We start from the raw sequence: 21892 nt of genomic DNA, 5'->3' as shown, positions 1-21892 counted from the left end.
ATATCAGTAAAGTGACTACATTGCCCCCTCCACCTTCAATGATCATGCAAGTTTAGAAAGTCATTAACAACAATAGCAATTCTAAGTAGATGCACACTTAATGAGGAACAAATGATTGGCATTTTTTTTACCAGCCCCCAAAATATTATCTTTATATTACTGCTTAGAACCCTCTAGTTTTTTTAAAAAATAGTGTATCATCATATGTAGAGAAATTCAGTTCTAATTTAATGGTGAACCTATTTAATTCACACTTTCCGAAACAATACGCAAACCAAACACAGCCATCCTTAAAAATTCACTTTTGTGAAATTTGCAATGCAGTTCTCCAGCCAAGTAATGTCTACAGAAATGCATATACAGTACTGAAGCAAAGTGTGCATAAAATGCTTATAGTAATGAAAATAGCATGCAAAAATGATTTCTATTAGGGGAAAGTGCTTTGCAAAGCGTGTATATTAGGCATAATAATACATGTATATTAGTAGAATTAACACGAAAATGTTGGTGAAATTTCACAAGGTCCTTCAAATTACATATGCACAAACTGGAAATGTGGATATGTGTATAACTAAATTTAAGAAAGGAAAAATTAGAAACAGAGAAACTGAAATTGACAGATTTGCTCATGAATAGCAGAAGGAAGAATTGCAAGAGGTTCTGGCCGATGGCTTGTTCTGTGAATTACTGTCAACTTAAAGCTATGCATTAAAACCATTCAAATAGCGAGAACCCAACAGCAAAAGCAAGGTTGATCAGAGTGTTTACACCTGCCCCCAAAATAAGAACAAGGGACTGTGGACCAGGGCTGGCCCAAGACATTTTGGCATTTGAGGTGAATGACAAAATGTTCTGCCTGCCAGGGAAAAAGGGGTGAGTGAAAGGGGTGAGTGAAGATCTACACCAGGAGCAAGGGGGAAGAGAATCAAATCAACCTTACCCTATGGTTGAAATGGAAGTCAAAGTTGCCATGGCAGGTTTTGTGGGGAGAATGGGGCTGCTCTGAATCATGCCAGGTTGATGCAGAGCCCAGGAAACCCCAGAGGGCAGACCCACTAGTCCTTCCCTGGGGCTGGGAGACCACCAGTGGCACCTATTTGCCAAGAGGTCGCTGTAGCAGTGGCATGGGTGGTGGTGCCTGCTGAGACGGCAACAGATCTGGCCGCCAAGGAGCATGTCGCATCCATCCCTGCCACTGCGGCACCTGATGGTGATCTGCTGCCCCAGTGTATCCTGCCACCAGAGGCAGTTGTCTCATCTTACCTCATGGGTGGACCAGTTCTGCTGTAGGCATTTTTGGCTTTAGTATGACTTGGCCGTGACTTGTTTGCTCTTACTACATGCCTCTCTTTCATTTGGATGAGGTTTCCGACCTGCTTTGCAAGATAGCTTATTCTTCTCTTGTAAACACAGCTGGAATCCCAGCAAATCTTAATCAAAATTACTTCATCTGCAATTCCCATAGAGACTAGGAGTGGTCAGGTGAAAAAGAGGAGCTTAGAGTAGCTACCAGTATATCAATGAGGGATTTTCAGGAGGTGTGACTTGTCATGCAAAGCCACACCTGCTGGAATCACCCCTTCTAAAGTTAGTAGTACACAACCACTAAGGTGGATCCAAATTACCTGGCACTGAACATTCATTCCAAATTGTTTACAGGGAGGTTATACAACTGCCAAGCAGTCATTATACCAAACTTTCCAGTTAATTTCCCCACCCCCTTCCTTTCAATATTTATCTCCTGGAAGTGGGTTTGTTGCACTTGAGCACCAAGGTTACTTTAACTGCACAACCTTGAATTTGCTAGCCTGCTTTTTCACCCGATCACCCTAAGATAGACTTCAGACAAAGAGGGGTTTTTATGGATGGAAAGAAACTCTGCCCACAGGTCTAACACTCCATTAGTACCATGAGTTTTTGTTTTCTCTTAACATGAGAATAGTCAATGTGGTACTCTCCAGATACTGCTAGACTCCAAATCCTGATGGTAGTCTTTAGACAATGTCTAAAGTTCACCATATTAGCTATGACTATCTTAGCACATCTCTTTTAAAGTTTCTAGAGATAACTTTGCTTTATGTTGTAGTTACCCATGCTGTCTTCTCAAGTCCTTTGGCTGGTCACAGAACTACAGACTTCTCTGCTTTCTTCAGATGATTGAGTTAACTTTTCTCCTTTTGCCTTCCTTTTATTTCTTGCCAGTGCATGTCCTGGATTTCAGATGTTTTAAAATCCAGACAAAGTCAAACCTTTTCAAATATAGCGAATTCCTGATCCTGTTTCCACCTTTGCTGTAGGTTAACTCTCGGCACTTCTTATTCCACTGGCTGTGCTTGTAGTTTAAATCTTGTGGATTGTTTTATTCTAATATACTTTGGTGCAGTCTCTTTCGTGCCTTGTTCTTGTTACTCCAGTCTTTCAACTTTGAAAGCTACCACCGCCTTGAAAAACTGGCTCCATTTCAACATCCTCCTCTCAAAGGAAATGAAAAACATATTACAAGGATCTTTTAATTCTGAGTCTGTTTACAAAGTGGCTCCTGCTTTTTGTTAATCAGGGGGAGAGGGTGCAAGCAAGCTGAGATACAAAATGAAGTTCTGATGAGGTAATATATAGAAACAAAAGGGACCTTTGGCCTGTTTTAAAGCCCAGGCTAGGCATGCTGTATGATAGTTTTACATTAAACTAGGACTGTGACCTGGGTAGAATCTACACTTATCTACCGTGAGATTGCTTTCGGCATGGATTCTCGTGGAGTAGAGTATGTGGGAAGGGCTATGGCAAACTGAAATAGCCATGTAAAATTTGCAAGAAAGATCTGAGATCTGCTGTGTGAGCCCCCCCCCCCCCATTAATAGAGACCATGCGCAGGATAATTTCATTTTGCTGCTTGAAAAAGCAAAATGGACAATGTTAATGTGATTACCTTTACAGTATGTTTTATTTAATTTTACTACAAAACTTTGTTGATTTATAAAAGTATTTATATTCCACCCTCCTGAAAAGAAAATCTGGAAAGCTATGTTGTCCATTTCAGTTATATTTCACAGTGCTGTAAGAGGGAAGATTAAGAGGGGAAATGAAAGAGGCGTTATCAGATTTTAGCCACTGAGAAGTCTTCTCACCCTTTGTGTTGATTGGAGCCAATTAGAGTTAAAGGAGGTGAGTGAGCCACTGGAAATTGGCCCCTAGAGTCACTCTGGAGGTGTGTAGGGAAAAACACTGAGGAAGAGTTCTATATACAGCACTCCACCTAGAAACACTGAGAACACAAGGTAGTCAGTTTCAAGAGAATGGTGTGCAAGTTCTGTTATGTACTTCAAGGAAAACACAACTTAGTAAAGGTAAAGGGACCCCTGACCATTAGGTCCAGTTGTGGCCGACTCTGGGGTTGCGGCACTCATCTCGCTTTATTGGCCGAGGGAGCCGGTGTACAGCTTCCGGGTCATGTGGCCAGCATGACTAAGCCGCTTCTGGCGAACCAGAGCAGCGCACGGAAACGCTGTTTACCTTCCCGCCGGAGTGGTACTTATTTATCTACTTGCACTTTGACGTGCTTTTGAACTGCTAGGTTGGCAGGAGCAAGGACCGAGCAACGGGAGCTCACCCCATCGAACCGCCGACCTTCTGATCGGCAAGCCCTAGGCTCTGTGGTTTAACCCACAGCGCTACCCGCATCCCTCCCAAAACACAACTTACTTACATCATTCCAAAAGGAGACATTGGAGCATTCCAAATCACTTGCCTATGAATGTGCACAGAAAATAGTAGATCTAGCTGAAAGGCAAAACATGGAGATTTTCACTGATCATTGCAATGCATCCTAGTTATTATCATTGTGAATCTATATGATTATTGTACAGTCTTAGATGGCTGTATAATCTGTGAATGCTGCGAGAGGGCAGAGCTGTAACTATCAAGAAGGGACCTCACATATCTGAATTTGCCATGACACTTCTGTCAGTAGAACTTCCATGTTTCCAGCAGAGGGGTCTTTCCTATCACTTGCTACCTGACCATTCAACTGGAGATGTCCAGTGACTGAACCAGAGGACTTCTGCATACAAAGCAACTGATTGAACACTGAACTATGTCCCTTCCCCAACCAGGATCTGTGCTACACAATAGGACCCCATGTTGCTACTTCCCTGAATACAACCAGATAAATGGTGTTAGCATACTTCAAGAGGGGGGGCAGGGTGTGTGTGTTTTGCCTTTTTCTTTGATCAAACATAAGCTATGGCGGGGGGCAAGGAAGTCCCACAGCAGCCAGAAAGTGTATAATTACTCATTGTGATTCCCAACTTGGTTTGAACTTTGGTTTCAAAGTTAAAGCAGCAAAGGACTTGAGATGTTAGAAAACTGGATACAGGAACAGGTAAATAGTTACTTTTCCAGATTGGTCATTATGTGAAAATGTTTTCTTCTTTAGCGTGCTCAGTCTACCCACAAACCCTCCCACAGAAAGCAAATAATGATGTGCTGCCACCATGTCAGATATATGTAGGCTGAAACTCATGTGGGTTTTGTACCTCAAAGTAGAATAATGGAATGAAACAGGTTTGTTTAAGTGGATCTATCTCCCTATCTACCAACTGCTCAGTCATCAAAACCTCTTAAGTGGCTTACATAAAATATAAATTTAAATATTTTTATAATACATATTTGTTTGTGTATGCGTGTGTAAACAGTTTTTCTTAAAAATATATAAATTGTAAATAAAATTACATATTAAAATAGGTATCAGATTTACACGTCTGGGTAGGCTTGCCTAAACCAAAAAGGTTTTAACAGATGGCAAAAACAATACAGTGGTACCTCGGGTTACACACGCTTCAGGTTACAAACTCCGCTAACCAGGAAGTGGTTGGTCCAGGTTAAGAACTTTGCCCCAGGATAAGAATGGAAATTGTGCACCAGCGATGCAGTGGCAGCAGTAGCAGCAGGCCCCATTAGCAAAAGCACGCTTCAGGTTAAGAACCGTTTCAGGTTAAGAACGGACCTCTGGAACAAATTAAGTTCTTAATCCGAGGTACCACTGTACACCAAAGGCATCTGTCTTACATCAATGAGCAGGGCGTTCCAGAGTACAGGTCTTGCCACACTGAAGGTTCATTTCCTTGTGTGTGTGTGTGTGTGAAGCAAACAATATGTGACATAGAAGTGCCAGTTCTGCAGATAGAAGTGGTTGAGTGGGCGTATATGGAAAAAGGCATTCCTTCAAGCCAACTGGAATTTTGCTTCTTGAAATTTCAGGAGCCATTGTTGACAGAGAAACCTTCTTGACAAGGAGATTGCTTTGCTGTAGAGTAGGGTGCCAATGACAAATCCCCAAATAAAAGGAATTGCATCACCCCCCACAAAGGACAAAAGGGTAACACTCATCTGTGGGGCAGGAGGGTGATTTACCTAACTGGTGGTGGCAGGAAGCTGCAGCAGTGTTGTTGCCACTCTGATGGTGAGAGGGTCATCACCAGACAGAGGTGCAATGATTGCCATAGCTGTCAACTTACAGATTTGAAAATAAGGGACCAGCAGCCTTGAAAATAAGGGACCAGCAGCCAAAATAAGGGACCTGCAGCCTCACCTGTTCCAGGCACTCTAGTCTTCCTGTCCTCCTGCAGTCTGGTCAAACTCATGCTGGTAGCTTCGAGAACACTGTCCAACCAACTTTGTAACCAGAGGTTCAACTGAATAGAATCTGAATCACATGCGCCACAAGGCCTATGCAGCCTCAACTTAAGATGGCTCCCCGGCCTGGCTTTGCACTGCAAAGTTTGCAGCAGCATTCAAAAAACCCCTCAGCTTGCATTAACTAGCCACACACAAGGCATGCAAGCTCCACCCCCCAGTCGTTCTTAGACTTCTTATTGGGTGAGCACACAGCCAAGCAACACAGTTGGAGCCTCCCTCCTCCCTGGCCGGCAGGAAGGGAGGGAGAGGAGCTGCTTCCTTTGAAATTTAAGGGGCATCATTTAAGGGACATTTAAGGGACATCCATCAACAAGGGACAGCAGCGGGACATGGCGCTGGAATAAGGGACTGTCCCTTCAAATAAGGGACACTTGACAGCTATGGTGCAATGGCAGAAGGGCTGGCAATAGACCCTATTTAGCTATCAGGCCCTTGGAAGGTCCTGATAGTGCTGAGTGAGTTTGGGGAATCTGCAGATTCAGCCCAGTTTAGAACACCTGAACACAACCATTTTTATGGATAAACAGCAGAGAGAAGGAAACATCCACGGAAAAGGCTCCATCTGCCTGGTTTCTGCAGCTGAGGGCATGCACAGGCCACTATCTCACTTGCTGGACAAGTTTTTATGGTTATTCACATCAGGAAAACAACACAAGGGAAGAAGGTACCCTCTTCCAGCAGCACACCCCCAGCCTGATTCATGCACACACATGACTGCTTTAAATGTTTTAAAAATGCAAAGATCCAATCATGTCTCAAAGAGGCTCTGGACCCTTATTGCTTTAAAGGAACAAATGTGGGCCATTAATATAAGGCAAGGCTGAGGAATGTGTTGCCCTCTAGAAGTTGGGCTTCAGTTCCCAGCAGCCCTGGTCTGCCTGGTTGATGGTCTGAGATAAGAGAAAGAGAAATGGTTGAGTCTTGGATGGTCACTTTCCCTTTGACAAGCTCCAAACTAGAGACCATTTTGGTAATTACAGTGGTACCTCGGGTTATATACGCTTCAGGTTACATACACTTCAGGTTACAGACTCCACTAACCCAAAAATAGTACCTCGGGTTAAGAACATTGCTTCAGGATGGGAACAGAAATCATGCTCTGGCGGCGTGGCGGCAGTGGGAGGCCCCATTAGCTAAAGTGGTGCTTCTGGTTAAGAACAGTTTCAGGTTAGGAACGGACCTCTGGAATGAATTAAGTTCTTAACCCGAGGTACCACTGTACTTCCAAACACACTTTTTCTAGGGAGCCATACTCTGACTATGTGACTCTGTAGTCTTCCTGAATGAGGGCAAATTGGTTTCATAGATTTCCAGTATCAACTATGACAAACGGATTGAGAAAGGGCATCTCCATCACATCTCTACCACCCACCTCATTAAACCACGCGCAGGAAAAGGACGGGCAACCCTGGGAACATAACAGACACAACTGTGAAGAGACGAAAGAATGAATGGGGTCAACTGCCGTGAAAGGAAGCAATAATGAACAGAAATCTCTATGACGATCGCTAATTACTGGCTATTTCCCAAAGCGTTAAAATTCACGCAGGTTAAACCTCTTGTAGTTGCCTTATATTGCTTTCTGTAAATATGAGAATATAACTAAGATAGGATAAGTATGTCATAGCAAAAGAGAACTCCATCTATCAACCTTTCTAGATTGTCACTGAATAGTGTGACAAATATCCTCAAATGTAGTTCTTCTGTTATATGGATGTCTAATTTTCTCACCTTTTGTGTGAATAAAGCTCCCACATTTTGTTTCTGGAAAGTGATTTCATTCCCTGGCTAGTATATCAAGAGTGGTTGTTAGGTAGTTTGGTGAAACACAGATTTGTCCCTGTCATGCACAGCAGCATTCCATTAGATCAGGGACAGGAAGCTTTGGGTGCCCCAGATATTGCTGGACTGACTCCCATCATTCCTGACCTTGGGTCATGATGGGAGTTGGAGTACTTGTCATTTTACAGCTGTTGGTGAGCAGCGGAGAAGGCAAACTTTTCCTAAGACAAGCACAGCTGTGTTGCTGCACAGCCCCACAGAGTATCAAATAAATGTTTCCTGAATTATGCAATGAGATGTGGGAGGAGTTCCTGGCACTGAAGGGACAGGCGAGTCAACCACACCGCATAGCCTAAAGCCTTGGTTTGGGCAGGGACATGTTAAGATTAGACCTGTGGTGAATATTTCACATACTGGCATTTGCTTGGAAGTCCCCCCGCCCCCTGCCTTTCTATTTTATTATTCGTGTGAAACTTGGCTAGTGTGGTTTTCTTTTTGCCAAATTTTGCTAGAAGGCAGCTATTTGGCAACTTGCTAACCGCAGCAAGGTACAAGCGGTGGTGACTAGTGCCCACCGGGACTGGTAGGGTGCAAGGCAGGGAGGCCAACAGCAGGTGGCACCAGAAGGTGGCAGTTGGAGGCAGAGCCAACAAATTCTAGTTTTGTCCCTATCCCCCCTTCCTGCAACAATGAGACTAAGGAAGGGGAAACTGATAGCCACTGCCACTGCCCTGGAATGGCAGTAAGAAAGCAGGCAAGTGGGGCTAGGTGTGGGCAAACTGAGGTTGGTACCCCATTCATTCTAATGAACCAGCCTCCTCCTGGAACAAGAAATGGGAGAATCCTGAGGCATGACTGCCATTTAGGTGATCACCTGATATATATATATATGTTTTGCTCTGCTGCTGCACTGCCTTGGCAGCTTGGCCATCATTTTGCATTCTCCACAGTGCTCCGTATTTATCTTCATTCATGGGCATTGTGGGGAGAAATGTCAGCCACGAGGGTGGAGGCGGAGGTTAAACTGGTAAAGAACATTGAGAGGATTCAGCAAAGTGGCCTTCTTTTTCAGGGGTGGGGGAAGAGAAGCTAAAGAAAAACCTTAGAAAAATGTCTTCCGAGAAATGTTGGCTCTGCTGTAGAGGAAATTCTGAGAGAAGATTTGTGAAGTACGCTGTGTTAAGCCAACCCATTACAGTGCTAGGGATTAAGCTTTCCAGCATGACATGACAGGGCCCTTTGAAAAGACACAGAGGAGAATTTGAGGGAGCTGGACCTGTTCCAAATTACATCAACACACAGCAGCATGTTTCGTGTGTCTTCTCTCCAGTTTGGCTTTATTGGAGGAACAGCTTCCTCCTCTGCTTTGTGCAGTACAGCCCTCGCAATCGGAAGTTACGCTCTGGACTTTCCCCTTCCAATTTGCAATTCTTTCTTCCTTGTCTCTGCTTTGCTAAAGAGTTTCCCCTCCCCCACTTCTTTCTTTTATAATAGCTTTGAGTGTGGCAACAGAAATTGACATAAGGTTACATTGCATTGTAAATGCAGGAAATCTACAGAATGAATAAAATGCATTTGACTCTCATTGGCTCTATCCTTCCTTTCTTTAGGCAAAACAAAAAAAAATCCCCCACCTTTTTGTGGGTGGAGAGAAATGGAGCCTGGCCAATTTTATACAAGCTGTACATCTGACCTACTCCAGAATGAGAGGAATCAGTTGACTTTAGCCTGTGGCTTCAAGTCTTCTGTGCTGCCGCCAAAAATGTTCACAAATAAACCATTCAAGATAGTAAAGCACCTGTAAGGTCATGTAATGAAAAGGAAATCAGTCATGATAAGAAACCCTTTGCAATTGTGTAAGCAAATATAAAATATATTTCCCACAGAGATAACAATGGACGGTATTCAACAAGTCTGTCTCATCAGCACAGTGATGTATGCTTGTGCAATGGGATGTTCCCACTTCCCCCTTGTGCCCACTTCACCCTCCTCAAATCTGTTCTAAAGGGTTTGGAGAACAGTCTGTCCCCCTGAACAGAATTAGGGGTGCATGGGTAGAGGAGAGGAGGAAAATTCAGCTGCTCAAGGATAAATCTTTGTACTGACAGAACAAGTTACTTAGAGCTACATAGAATCATAGAAGAGTTGGAAGAGACCACAAGGGCCATCGAGTCCAACCCCCTGCCAAGCAGGAAACACCATCAGAGCACTCCTGACATATGGTTGTCAAGCCTCTGCTTAAAGACCTCCAAAGAAGGAGATTCCACCACACTCCTTGGCAGCAAATTCCACTGTCGAACAGCTCTTACTGTCAGGAAGTTCTTCCCAATGTTTAGGTGGAATCTTCTTTCTTGTAGTTTGGATCCATTGCTCCGTGTCCGCTTCTCTGGAGAAGCAAAAAACAACCTTTCTCCCTCCTCTATGTGACATCCTTTTATATATTTGAACATGGCTATCATATCACCCCTTAACCTCCTCTTCTCCAGGCTAAACATGCCCAGCTCCCTTAGCCGTTCCTCATAAGGCATCGTTTCCAGGCCTTTGACCATTTTGGTTGCCCTCCTCTGGACACGTTCCAGTTTGTCAGTGTCCTTCTTGAACTGTGGTGCCCAGAACTGGACACAGTACTCCAGGTGAGGTCTGACCAGAGCAGAATACAGTGGCACTATTACTTCCCTTGATCTAGATGCTATACTCCTATTGATGCAGCCCAGAATTGCATTGGCTTTTTTAGCTGCCGCGTCACACTGTTGGCTCATGTCAAGTTTGTGGTCAACCAAGACTCCTAGATCCTTTTCACATGTACTGCTCTCAAGCCAGGTGTCACCCATCTTGTATTTGTGCCTCTCATTTTTTTTGCCCAAGTGCAATACTTTACATTTCTCCCTGTTAAAATTCATCTTGTTTGTTTTGGCCCAGTTCTCTAATCTGGATTAATACTACTACTACTACTACTACTAATAATAATAATGATAATAAATATTGCCAGGAGCTCTGTGGAGATATCATGGAGGGGATGATCATATCCTGAGGAGGAATGGGAGCTTAGGGAGCCAACACTGGATGACCATGGGAAGGTTCCTAGGGGGAATGTGAAACTGGGATGCCAAGAAATGTGTGAGTCCAGGAAGATGGCCAGCAGTCCAGAGGGTGGAGAGCTGGACCCAGAGGAGGGACCAAGCAGATTGACAGAGGAGTGCTTTGCCCCTGTGTCATTGGATACTCCAAACCACATACCTCCTCCAGTCAGTGTGGAACCAGGGAAGTGATTGAGAGTAAACTGGAAGCTGAGCTGGCATGCCCATTGTCGAGAACATGGCCAAACTCACTTGAAGGAGTGCCCATTTACATGACTAGTCCTGGGACTATGGCTGTTTGCTGTGCTAGAAGTTGTACTTGCCCTGTTCTTCAAAAGAAAGGTTCAAGGGGTGTGTAACTCATTGGATGAACGTCCTAACTTGCACTTAGCCATGTACCTTGCCTATGTGCAGTTCTGATTTACGCATTAAAGCCTTTGGCAGAAATTGAGCTGAGAGTCTGAGTTGTTTGTCTACTAGTGAGGGCCAAAACACCAATAGATCTCAACCCCTAAATTTGACAAGAAGCTTAAGCTTCTTGTTTAGCCTTTGTTCTTCTGTGGCTTCTGAGAGGAGACTGGAATATCCATATTACAGCAGATCTAAGAGGTGACTAATTTGGAAGGTCTAAGTACTTAAGTTTGAAAATAGAGAATGTCTGAACAAATCAGTTAAAGTCTGAATAATGCACATAGTTGTCTCTCTGGGCCAAAGTAATATCAATTGTGTGAGTGCAATCAATGTATGTGTGCTTTTGTTATGAAAAAAGGTGCAGGGGAGCTTTGGAACCATGGGGTAGCTTGGTTGAAGAAAGGGGAAGTTGGATTTCTATGAGAGGCTGAGGAAAAGGTGAACTTCTCTCCACCTGTTCTTCCCTTTATAACTAGGGGGATTAAATAAAAAAGAACCCTGGGTGATTGAATGGAATATTCTGCCTTGGTTTGCATTTATTTACACTGGGGGTTTCCAAACGAACACTCCACGCCCTGACAATCTCGTAGCATAAGATGGAAGTTCCCTGGAGTACAAGGCTTGTTTGGTGGCCGAAACAATAATCTCAGGGCATAATCAGGGTTGGGAATTTTATTTGTTAATTAAACAAAGTTATAACTGATTTGTAACTTCCTTCTTATTTTAGAAGGGCTTGCACTTCCCTTGAAGGAGTGGGTAGGAGCTTGTGTAGTCCTAGAACCATCTGTCACTGGACGCCCAGGTATTTTCAGTGGTGAGGAGTGTTATTTCCTAGCTATGGCTGTTTTACCAGCTATGGCCACTCCTGGACAGAGATTATCTGACCACAGTAATCCATACTGTGGTAACTTCTACATAGGGTGTCCTTGAAGAGGGTTTGGAGGTTGCAACTAGTACGAAGTACAGTACTCAGGGTGCTTGTAGAACCTGTGGGACAGTGATATATAACACAAGTTTTGAAAGAACTGCACTGGTTGGCTATTATCTTCAAGGCCTGATTCCAGGTGCTTATGCTGACATATAAATCCCAAAACGAATTGAGCCCGAAATATCTGAAAGAAGAAGAAGAAGAGTTTGGATTTGATATCCCGATTTATCACTACCCGAAGGAGTCTCAAAGCAGCTAACATTCTCCTTTCCCTTCCTCCCCCACAACAAACACTCTGTGAGGTGAGTGGAGCTGAGAGACTTCAGAGAAGTGTGACTAGCCCAAGGTCACCCAGCAGCTGCAAGTGGAGGAGCGGAGACGCGAACCCAGTTCCCCAGATTACAAGTCTACCGCTCTTAACCACTACACCACTCTGGCTCTCCATACAACTTCCCATACTAATCTGCCTGGGCATTAAGTTCTGCAGAGGGAGCTGTACTTGTTTGCCCACCACTGAGTGAAGTCTATAATGCAGGAGTCCATGAAGGAGCCTTCTGCATTGCAGCATCGCACTTATGCTGCAACCTTATTTTCATTTTACAGATGGTTTAAAACATACGTATTAAGGAACACTGAAATGTACTGTGAATTGGGAAGGGCATTAATGTTAGATCACTGCCTTGTCGTAGCGAAGGGGCTTAAATAACTCAGAGAAGCTATGAGTTATGCCATGCAGGGCCACCCAAGACGGACAAGTCATAGTGGAGAGTTTTGACTAAATGTGATCCACCTGGAGCAGGAACCAGCAAGCCACTCCAGTATCCCTGCCAAGAAAACTCCATGGACAAAAACAAAACCCAGCAGTGGCCAGAGAATAGGAGAAGATCAGTGTTACATCCCAATCCCAAAGAAGGGCAGTGCCAAAGAATGCTCCAACTACCGCACAATTGTGCTCATTTCACATGCAAGCAAGGTTATGCTTAAAATTCTACAAAGCAGGCTTAAGCAGTATATGGACTGAGAACTCCCAGAAGTGCAAGTTGGATTTCAAAGGGGCAGAGGAACCAGAGACCAAATTGCAAACATGCGCTGGATTATGGAGAGAGCTAGAGAGTTCCAGAAAAACATCTACTTCTGCTTCATTGACTACGCAAAAACCTTTGACTGTGTCAACCACAGCAAACTATGGCAAGTTCTTAAAGAAATGGGAGTGCCTGATCACCTCATCTGTCTCTATGTGGGATAAGAAGCTAAAGTTAGAACTGGATATGGAACAACTGATTGGTTCAAAATTGGGAAAGCAGTATGACAAGGCTGTATATTGTCTCCCTGCTTATTTAACTTATATGCAGAATTCATCATGTGAAAGGCTGGACTGGATGAATCCCAAGCCGGAATTAAGATTGCCGGAAGAAATATCAACAACCTCAGATATGCAGATGACACAACTTTGATGGCAGAAAGTTTTGGGGAATTAAATAACCTTTTAATGAGGGTGAAAGAGGAGAGCGCAAAATATGGTCTGAAGTTCTACATAAAAAAACTAAGATCATGGCCACTGGTCCCATCACCTCCTGGCAAATAGAAGGGGATGAAATGGAGGCAGTGAGAGATTTTACTTTCTTGGGCTCCATGATCACTGCAGATGGTGACAGCAGTCACGAAATTAAAAGACACCTGCTTCTTGGGAGAAAAGCAATGACAAACCTAGACAGCATCTTAAAAAGCAGAGACATCACCTTGCCGACAAAGGTCCATATAGTTAAAGTTACAGATAGGTAGCCGTGTTGGTCTGCCATAATCAAAATAAAAAAATCCTTCCAGTAGAACTAACTCATATAGTTAAAGCTATGGTTTTCCCAGTAGTGATGTAATGGAAGTGAGAGCTGGACCATCAAGAAGCCTGGTCACTAAAGAATTGATGCTTTTGAATTTTGGTGTGCTGGAGGAGACTCTTGAGAGTCCCATGGACTGCAAGAAGATCAAACCTATCCATTCTGAAGGAAATCAGCCCTGAGTGCTCACTGGAAGGACAGATCCTGAGCTGAGGCTCCAATACTTTAGCCACCTAATGAGAAGAGAAGACTCCCTGGAAAAGACGCTGATGTTGGGAAAGATGTTGGGCACAAGGAGAAGGGGACAACAGAGGACGAGATGGTTGGACAGTGTTCATGAAGCTACTAACATGAGTTTGACCAAACTGTGGGAGGCAGTGGAAAACAGGAGTGCCTGGCGTGCTCTGGTCCATGGCGTCACGAAAAGTTGGACACGACTAAACAACAACAATAATTGTTTAATTGTACATTGAAATGGAAAATGATTCTGTATGTGTGTTGCTTAAGGTTTAATATAGGAAATTACCATTGAAGCTAAGTAAGAGCTCCCAGTAAGTGCCTAACAAGTTGGTAGTTAACTAGTAATGTATCTCAGCTGGCTCTTTTATGAGCCTAACTTAGATCACATGGTATTCAGTTGCAAATCACCATTTGGAGAGAGTTGCCTTTGTTCTCAAGCCACTGAAGACAAAGGTCAGACACACTTTGCTCCTAGGCCTTTCCACTAGGCAACACAGATCTCACTTCTAACACCAGTGTTAACAAGCCACCCCAATCTCTGCCAAGCAGTGCACGAAATTCCAGGAGTCTTGGCCCTGAACAAGGGTCTGTGTCTCTTCAAGGCAAAATAAGGCAGTGTCTGTCAAATATGGTTTATTTACAACCTGAGTGTAGATGGAGTACAGAATTTACAGCATCCTCACCTCAGGAGCAGCTAGTCCTTCCCCATCACCTGGCACTGCATTCAGAGCCATCCTATGTGCCATCTCTTTGTTCCTGCTTCTTGCCTCCACAGCAGCTCGTTGAATTCTGCCCCACTCTTTCCCAGCAAACTTTAAATTTTCTAAAGGCACAAATTTTCCTGTGACATCATGCCCCCGTCACCTTGGCAACCTGCCAATTCTCCTGTCTCTGACCACTCCTTGGAGTGGGAGGGGGCTGAAGGACGGTTCTTTTGCATTGTCAACAACCCTTAATGGTGCATCACCTGGTTCCCCATGGTTCCTTAATGGCTCTGCACTATGCCAGCCCAGCCACGCTGTTTTGCATAAGCTAACCCATTAATTCCTTCTCTGCCACAGTTCTGCAGCTTGTACTTTCCCTTCATATCCCCAAAATTAGCTGAATACTACTGTTTATTGGTTTCTAATATTCACTGACAGTCTCTGGTATCCCAGCTGTGGCAACGCAAATGATGTAGAAAAATGATGGGGAAAAGGAGGATGGGAAACTCCTACTTGATATTCCAGGGAATTAACAGAATGTGTGTGATTTCCCCCCTCCTACTTGGGAAATAGTATTTTGGAATTTCCTGCACCTACCACTCCTCAGGAGTTTTGTCAGTGAATGGTGAGGCAACAAAAAGGATCTATTCCCTCTTCTGTTTGGCTGCACATACATCCCTATATTAATTAACAAGCACTCAAACAATGCTATAAAATCAGCTAACTAGAGTAGGTAAGAGGGAAATCCCCATAATTGCAAAGCGGAACAAACGCCCTTAGGTGAACTGCCAGAGATCTCGAGCAGGTGTTATAAATAAGCTGACTGAAGCTAGTTCACTCACATCTGAAGTCAGATTCTTTTGATGCACATAAGCAGCAGCGTGATCATGATGACTGGCTTCAACATGAAGAATGTGCCCTTAGCTGTTCTGGTGGGTCTGCTGCTACTCTTGGGAATGTGTGAAGGTAAGTGGTGTTTCTGGATACCTCTTGCTCCAGGACTCCTTGTGATGCTGAAGTATGTGCCCTGAAAATTAAGATGGAAGATAGGAGGATTCCCAATGGCTTAAAAAGAAAGAAGGGAAGGAAGGAAGGAAAGAAGGAAAGACAGACTAGTCCGGAATAGTGTGCTTCAACCTTGTGTCTCCATCTGCTGTTGGAATACTTTTCCCATCTTCCCTGACCACTGGCTAAACTGGTTTAGGATGATGGATGTTGTACTAGTTCATCAACTTTTGGGCACTCAACAATGAAGAATAGTCTAGAACATTATTGGAAATGCTTGCTATCTGATAGCAAACTGATCCAAAATATGTGCACTAGGAAAGGCAGTGATAGAGATGAAAATGTTACTTTGTGCCTAATTTAATATATATTTTTTTGTAATCTGCCCTGGGACCTGCTGGTAAAGCCCAAATAATGAATTAAATTAATTAATCAATGTATATTTTTTCTTCCTCACTCCAGCCCAAAGCAACCAAGATTGCTGTCTTTCCTATACCAAGACGCCTCTTCCTCGCCGGATTATCAAAGGATTCACAGAACAGCTTTCCAGTGAAGTCTGTGACATCAATGCTGTCATGTGAGTTGACAAAATGAAACAATTACTTGTATCAATGAAGGATGATGCCCAATCATCCAGGAGTTTAGCTCAAAAAAGGTTTCCAAAATGCTTCAAATACTGTGTTTCCAGCAGCCACAATGAAACATTATTTTGATCCCATAGTTCTCAAACCCTGTAGAACTTGAGAAACCTAAGATGGTACAAAAATTGGCATTTCTCATAACCCAGGTCAGAGCTTGTAGCTGAGCTATTTTTAGTATCTCTTTATTTTTGATATCAGTATTTTTGCTTTCTTATCCGTAGTGTACACAACTTTAGTTACACTGTACATAACTTCAGTTGTTGTCGCTTAGTAGCTTTTAAACCTTTCCAGTTGAATGCAACTGAAAACAGTCAAGCAACAAAGCTTGCAGGAGAATCTCAGGGGAGCATTCCTGTCTCACATTTTCCATGCAAAGTGCACTAAAATTCCATGCTGTCACTAACAATGCATGACACAACTCCATTCCTCTTCACCTCCCCTATTTTTTGTGCATTCGTTGGTTTCAGGAGGATCTCTTTCCACCTTAGTTTGTACACACACAAAAAATGCCAACAGCTTCAATCCATACTATGGTGATTGACTGCCATGTAATAGGCTCTGTATGCAGCAAACCCAGTGCTACACATTGGGCTGAGAAAGGACCCCCCACAACAGCATGCTGATTTTGTCATCTTAGAAGATGTGACCTTTCTGCTTTATTCTGCTGACTGTAACTGTTTATGTTATTTTAAAACTGATAATAATTTTTGCTCTTTCTAGATTTCACACTAAGGGTGGCTTGAAAGCTTGCGCAAATCCCAGAGAACCTTGGGTGAAGAAACAGCTCCGCTTGTTGAGGTCAGTAGGAGGAAGGAATTGGTTGCCCTGGCAAAGCAAATAATAGGATCCTCTAGCTGCCCTGTATCTATAACAGTGCAATCCTAAATTTGCCTGTCAGAATATTAACTATGGGAGGTTTCTATAATATCACAGTTGTGCTTAAGGATGGTGAGCCACACTGTGAAAATGAAACATTTCATTCTTCACTTCTCCAATAGGAAGGAACAGCAGCTTAAGGCTGGAATCCTGTGCACACTTGCCTGGGAGTAAGTCTGAGTGGGACTAACTTCTGACAGGCAAACCTAGGATTGCACTGTTATAGATATAGGGCAGCTAGAGGATCCTATCATGTCATATGATGTTAAGACTCCAACTGTCTTCAGCTTCAGCCAGTATAGTCAATGGTGAGGGAAGCTGAGGGGTCTCCACCACTAATATCTAGAAGACACAGGTTCTTCAGTTTTGGTATATAAGACAGGAGAGCTGTACTGAAAGCAAGGAAAATTTTAGCTTACCTATTTATTCTTTCTCTTTTTTTTTACAGTAAAAAACTCAATAAGATGTCACACTTTCCTTTTTGAAATGAAGCAAGAGGCAGAGCCTGGTAAAAAAAAACCAAACTAGGTTGAAATCATACTTCTGGACACTGTTGTGTGCTTGCTGACCACTAATCCCTGGATTTTCTGGAAGCATAAAAACTGATTCATATTGTATCAAGTATTTTTTTGAATGGAGAACACCATCCAAGATGCTTTGTTTGCTTATGCTGGTTCACATTTTGTGATTAACTGATAAATAAGTGTGTGTGTGTGTGTGTGTGTGTGTGTGTGTGTGTCTGTCTAATGTTCCTCACTGGGTCAAGTTCACAAGTCTGTCATATGATGTAGATGGTAATGATCACTGTCATTGGCAAAAGGCTGCTGCTATCAGGTGTACTACTCATTTGCAATATTTATTTTATAAAATTTATATACTGCTTGATTATAAAAAGAACTCTACAAAACTTTAAAGTTGTTGTCTTATTGCCTTATTGTCTTATGTTATCTCTGGACTGCGGCCTTTGTTTGGACATTCTTTTTAGATGAATAATAGCTCCATTGTGCATATGTTGCTACATGTGCGCACACACACACACACACACACACGGAGAGAGAGCAAGAGAGAGATTTGTAGGTTTAGGTATATAGAGCTTTTAATGTTTGAAGAACACAAGACAAGCCTGCTGGACCAAGCCAATGCTCCATCTAGTCCAACATCCTGTTCTCACAGTGGCCAGAAGATGCCTGTGGAAAGCCTGCAAGCTGGGCATGAGTGCAAAGCACTCTGCCTACCTGCGACTCCCAGAAGATTCAGAAGTGGCTATACAAGTACATTTCCATGGGAGGTTTGGAGGGTGGAAATATGAGATTGCGCCTTTTCAGTGGTGGCCCCAAAGTTGTGGAGGGCACTCTCCTGAGAGAGGCATGACTGGCATCCATATCAATTTTTGGGTGCCAGGCAGACTTTTCTCTTTACCTGGGCTTTTGGCTCTTAATCCAAAGGGTAGCCTCTCTTAGTGGGGTGGGATCAGTAAGTCCTGATCTGTTTTTCCCCCTGTGTTTTTAAATGCTTGTTGGATGTCCTTACGTGGTTTTAATGCAAGTTGCTTTGGGTCACCTTGTGAAAAAAGCAAATAACAAATACAATAAATAAACAAATATGGGAGAGAAACTGGAAAAATAATAATATTAATAATAATAAATAATTTATTTATTATTTATACCCCGCCCATCTGGCTGGGTTTCCCCAGCCACTCTATATGAACAAATAAACTTATATCCTGCAATAACATTGCTTATGCTGTATTGTGGGCTAAAGACAAGAGTGAATGATAAGGCAACTCCACAAATGAACGTTCAACAATGCCTGAACAGGGAGTGGTGTTTAGCCATAATTTGGCTAAAATTGGAGGGCGAGTCAAGGGATGGGGTTTATGGATGTTATTAGTGAACCTCTTAATCCCCCCTCTACATCATTTGATCACGGTTCCCATAGGCCCCCTCAAAATCTTAAAGGGGGTCTGCTAGAGTCCCTATTTTATATTTGAGTACTGGGAGAGAGTTTTAGCAGGGACAGATGTCAGAATATAAGGTATTTTCCTTGTAAATACAGTAAAGGATCATTGGTATATGCAAGATTTGTATTTTTACTCACTACCTCCTCCTCCTGAAGATGTCTTGTTAGGCTTCTCTTTCCCATTTCAATGAAAAATCATTCCCTTCAGCCTTTCTTCATTGTCTTAGATTTCCAAGCAGTAAATATGCATGTACCAAAGTACAAAACTGCTACCTAGCCACTTAGGACTGCCTAGAAGTGAAGCCTGCTTATAATTATATGCTGTGCATGAAGTGTTGTTTTTTAAAAAAAAGTTTGCCGAAGTCACTTGTTGCATACAACCCACAATGTAGAACTTTGTAGAACCAAGGTCTCAGACAATGTCTGTTTCGGGTATCAAGAGAAAGCATGGTAGATTAATTATTTGGCTTTCCGTCTTTAGCTTAATTTCAAGTGTAAAGGAGCATATTATAGATTCCTGGCCCAACACTGGTTATACTATGCATCCCAGAAATCCAAAAGGGAGAACTAATATGTAGAAATTTAATTATCTTCTTGCTGGCAGCAGCTCGATCAGAGGTGGCATGCCATTGGAAAACAGCTGACTTCTTTGTCAAAGATTGGTCTGCCTGTGTCTGGCAATTAGTGTTGCCTAAAAAAATTATGCAGTACTGCAGGGTGCGGGTTGGCATCAACCAGCCTCATTCTGGGTTTCCAATCTGTGAGTGCTGGATTGCAGCATGACCCAAGGATTGAATTAATCCTCTTTGATCTTGTTGACTGGAGCTGATGATAGTCCAACAACATCTGGAGGGTCATAGGTTCCCCATCATATCTGCTGCAAAGTCATGGTGATATCGAGTGGACAAATGAGAAGCCATGGATGCATCTTCCTAATAAGTCTCTGCTGCATGTTTACAAACCCACCACTTCCTTTCCCACTTTATGACGGTTGCAGAGCCAAAACCAATGTGCTCCCAGAAAACACCTCTGCTGGTTAGTGTGAAGTAATCCTAAATGAACCAGCAAGTGATTGCAAACCAATACTATTGTGCATATCAGAACACTCTAGAAGCATTTTTTCATTTAAACGAACACCTCATTCTTCAATGCAAATAAAATAAAACAAACAAACCGATTCAAAAAGCCAAGCATTCTTATCCCCCAAAGTATTTTAAAAACCCTCTGCTATTGTATCTTATTTCCTGACTTTGAAGCATAAAAGATTCATCTTCAAAGCGTAAACAGCAGGTAGTCATAAGAATGCTTTGAAAATGTGGTGGTTTATTAAACTCTGACCTGTATCATATTTGTGTTGACTTATAATGTTAATTTTCTTTTCAAGTTTTAAACAACTTGGCCTTTTTCACTGTTGCATATATTTCCCACAGTATATAAATTTGTTCATACTGTCAATATGAATACTTTGAAGGTTCACTGATTACCACCAATATTTATTTGGGTATTTGATCAGGATTAATTAATATTGATAACTGAAGGAAAGAGTACACGGTCACTGCTCTTTTGCAGAAGTACCGTATTTTTCGCTCTATAACATGCACCCGACCATAACACGCACGTAGTTTTTAAAGGAGGAAAATCTGTAGGCATGCCACCCATAGGCATTCCCTCCATAACATGCACAGACATTTCCCCTTACTTTCTAGGAAGAAAAAAGTGAGTGTTATGGTGCAAAAAATACGGTATTTCTCTGCAAACTTGCTGATTTTCTCCAAAGCTGCAGAAAGATATGTTAAATCAATTCTCTTTTAGACAGTACTGTTTATGAGATAACTAATACTTTGTTCTTGTAAGATAAACCCACAGCAGCTACAGAAAGTCTCAATACTTTCCAGTGATTTGGTGTGCTTGAGGTTTTTCTGTTTCATTCCCCTTTGTTTGGAGGCATAGTAATGGTTAGTATCATGCCCTTTCTACTGGTAGAGGCAGCTGTGAGTTTTGTTGTCACAACTGAAATTAGAGGAACTAGGTTTTTGACAGGTGCTTGGGGATGGGGAGATTAATAAATTCTATATGGAATTTTGTGATCCCGATAAAGAGCATTTAAATAATTAGGGTGGGGCAAGGGCTGCTACACTTCAATTCCACTGATAACCTCAATGCTTGATTATTGCAATGTGCTCTGTTGTGGTGCTACCTTTGGGCCTGTTCTGGGGATTCCAGCTGTTGCAAAATGCTGCAGCTGTTAATGAGGACAGACCATTGCCAGAACATAAATCTGGTACTTAAAAAATTGCACTGGCTGCCAATACACTACCAGGCCAGGTTCAAAGCTCTTGTACTAATTTACAAGGCCCTGGATACTTCAAGGACTGCCTTATATTCCTGCCCAATCACCAATATCTTTGGAGGGAGTCGCTGTTGGTGGGCCCCGATAGCTTGGATGCATGGCTCACAGGCATTTTAACTGAAGTTTCGCTTTATGATTCTGATTTATTGCATCCCTGTAAACTGCTTAAAGATTACTTTTCCACCTGTCCAGCACTAATATACAGAAGATGCAACTTCTGACATTCCTTCTTCACAACTTTTAAACCTCCACACCTTTATTCGTAGCACGATTGAATGTAATAGGCATCATCTGCTAAAATTTTGCACACACTGTTGTGATGGCAGGAGGGAAGCTCTTCTCTAAGAAACACCCACAAAGCTGTCTGCACCATTTGAAGTATCTCTGGGC

At 42.7% G+C, this 21892-nt stretch overlaps 2 protein-coding genes across 7 annotated transcripts in view; one reads left to right on the top strand and one right to left on the bottom strand.

Moving 5' to 3' along the window:
- The window catches only part of SLC19A3 (solute carrier family 19 member 3), a 39989-nt gene that overhangs the window by 16859 nt on the left and 1238 nt on the right, over positions 1-21892 (bottom strand). For 3 of the 6 annotated variants that reach the window (XM_081006933.1, XM_081006935.1, XM_081006932.1), the window contains exons 1-2: positions 3704-3777; positions 2091-3262 (exon numbers count right to left, since the gene is read on the bottom strand). The exons of 1 other annotated variant lie outside the window; for it this stretch is intronic. Coding sequence is in view for 1 of the 5 variants with exons in the window: in XM_081006935.1 (XP_080863061.1) it covers positions 2091-2094 (4 nt within the window). In the remaining 4 variants the exon portion in view is untranslated. Of the gene's footprint in view, positions 1-2090; positions 3263-3703; positions 3780-21892 lie in introns of those variants that run through there. 2 more of the 6 variants (XM_081006934.1, XM_081006936.1) reach the window with 2 other exon arrangements.
- CCL20 (C-C motif chemokine ligand 20) lies at positions 14011-18107 on the top strand. The gene is made up of 4 exons (XM_081007022.1): positions 14011-15637; positions 16139-16253; positions 17038-17115; positions 17642-18107. The coding sequence occupies exons 1-4, from the start codon at positions 15535-15537 to the stop codon at positions 17676-17678; spliced, it is 333 nt and encodes a 110-aa protein (XP_080863148.1). The 5' UTR covers positions 14011-15534; the 3' UTR covers positions 17679-18107.

This window comes from Podarcis pityusensis, assembly GCF_964106645.2.
Source record: "Podarcis pityusensis genome assembly, chromosome: 5".
Taxonomy (NCBI): domain Eukaryota; kingdom Metazoa; phylum Chordata; class Lepidosauria; order Squamata; family Lacertidae; genus Podarcis; species Podarcis pityusensis.
Note: the sequence above shows the minus strand (reverse complement) of the source record. Positions and strands in the feature narration are given on the sequence as shown.

Bases quoted from the DNA above. Each gene is read 5' to 3' on its own strand.
- CCL20 (XM_081007022.1), top strand. From the start codon at position 15,535: ATGCACATAAGCAGCAGCGTGATCATGATGACTGGCTTCAACATGAAG. The intron at 15,638-16,138 runs GTAAGTGGTGTT...TCCTCACTCCAG, and splicing joins ACTCTTGGGAATGTGTGAAG to CCCAAAGCAACCAAGATTGC. The intron at 17,116-17,641 runs GTCAGTAGGAGG...TTTTTTTTACAG, and splicing joins AAACAGCTCCGCTTGTTGAG to TAAAAAACTCAATAAGATGT.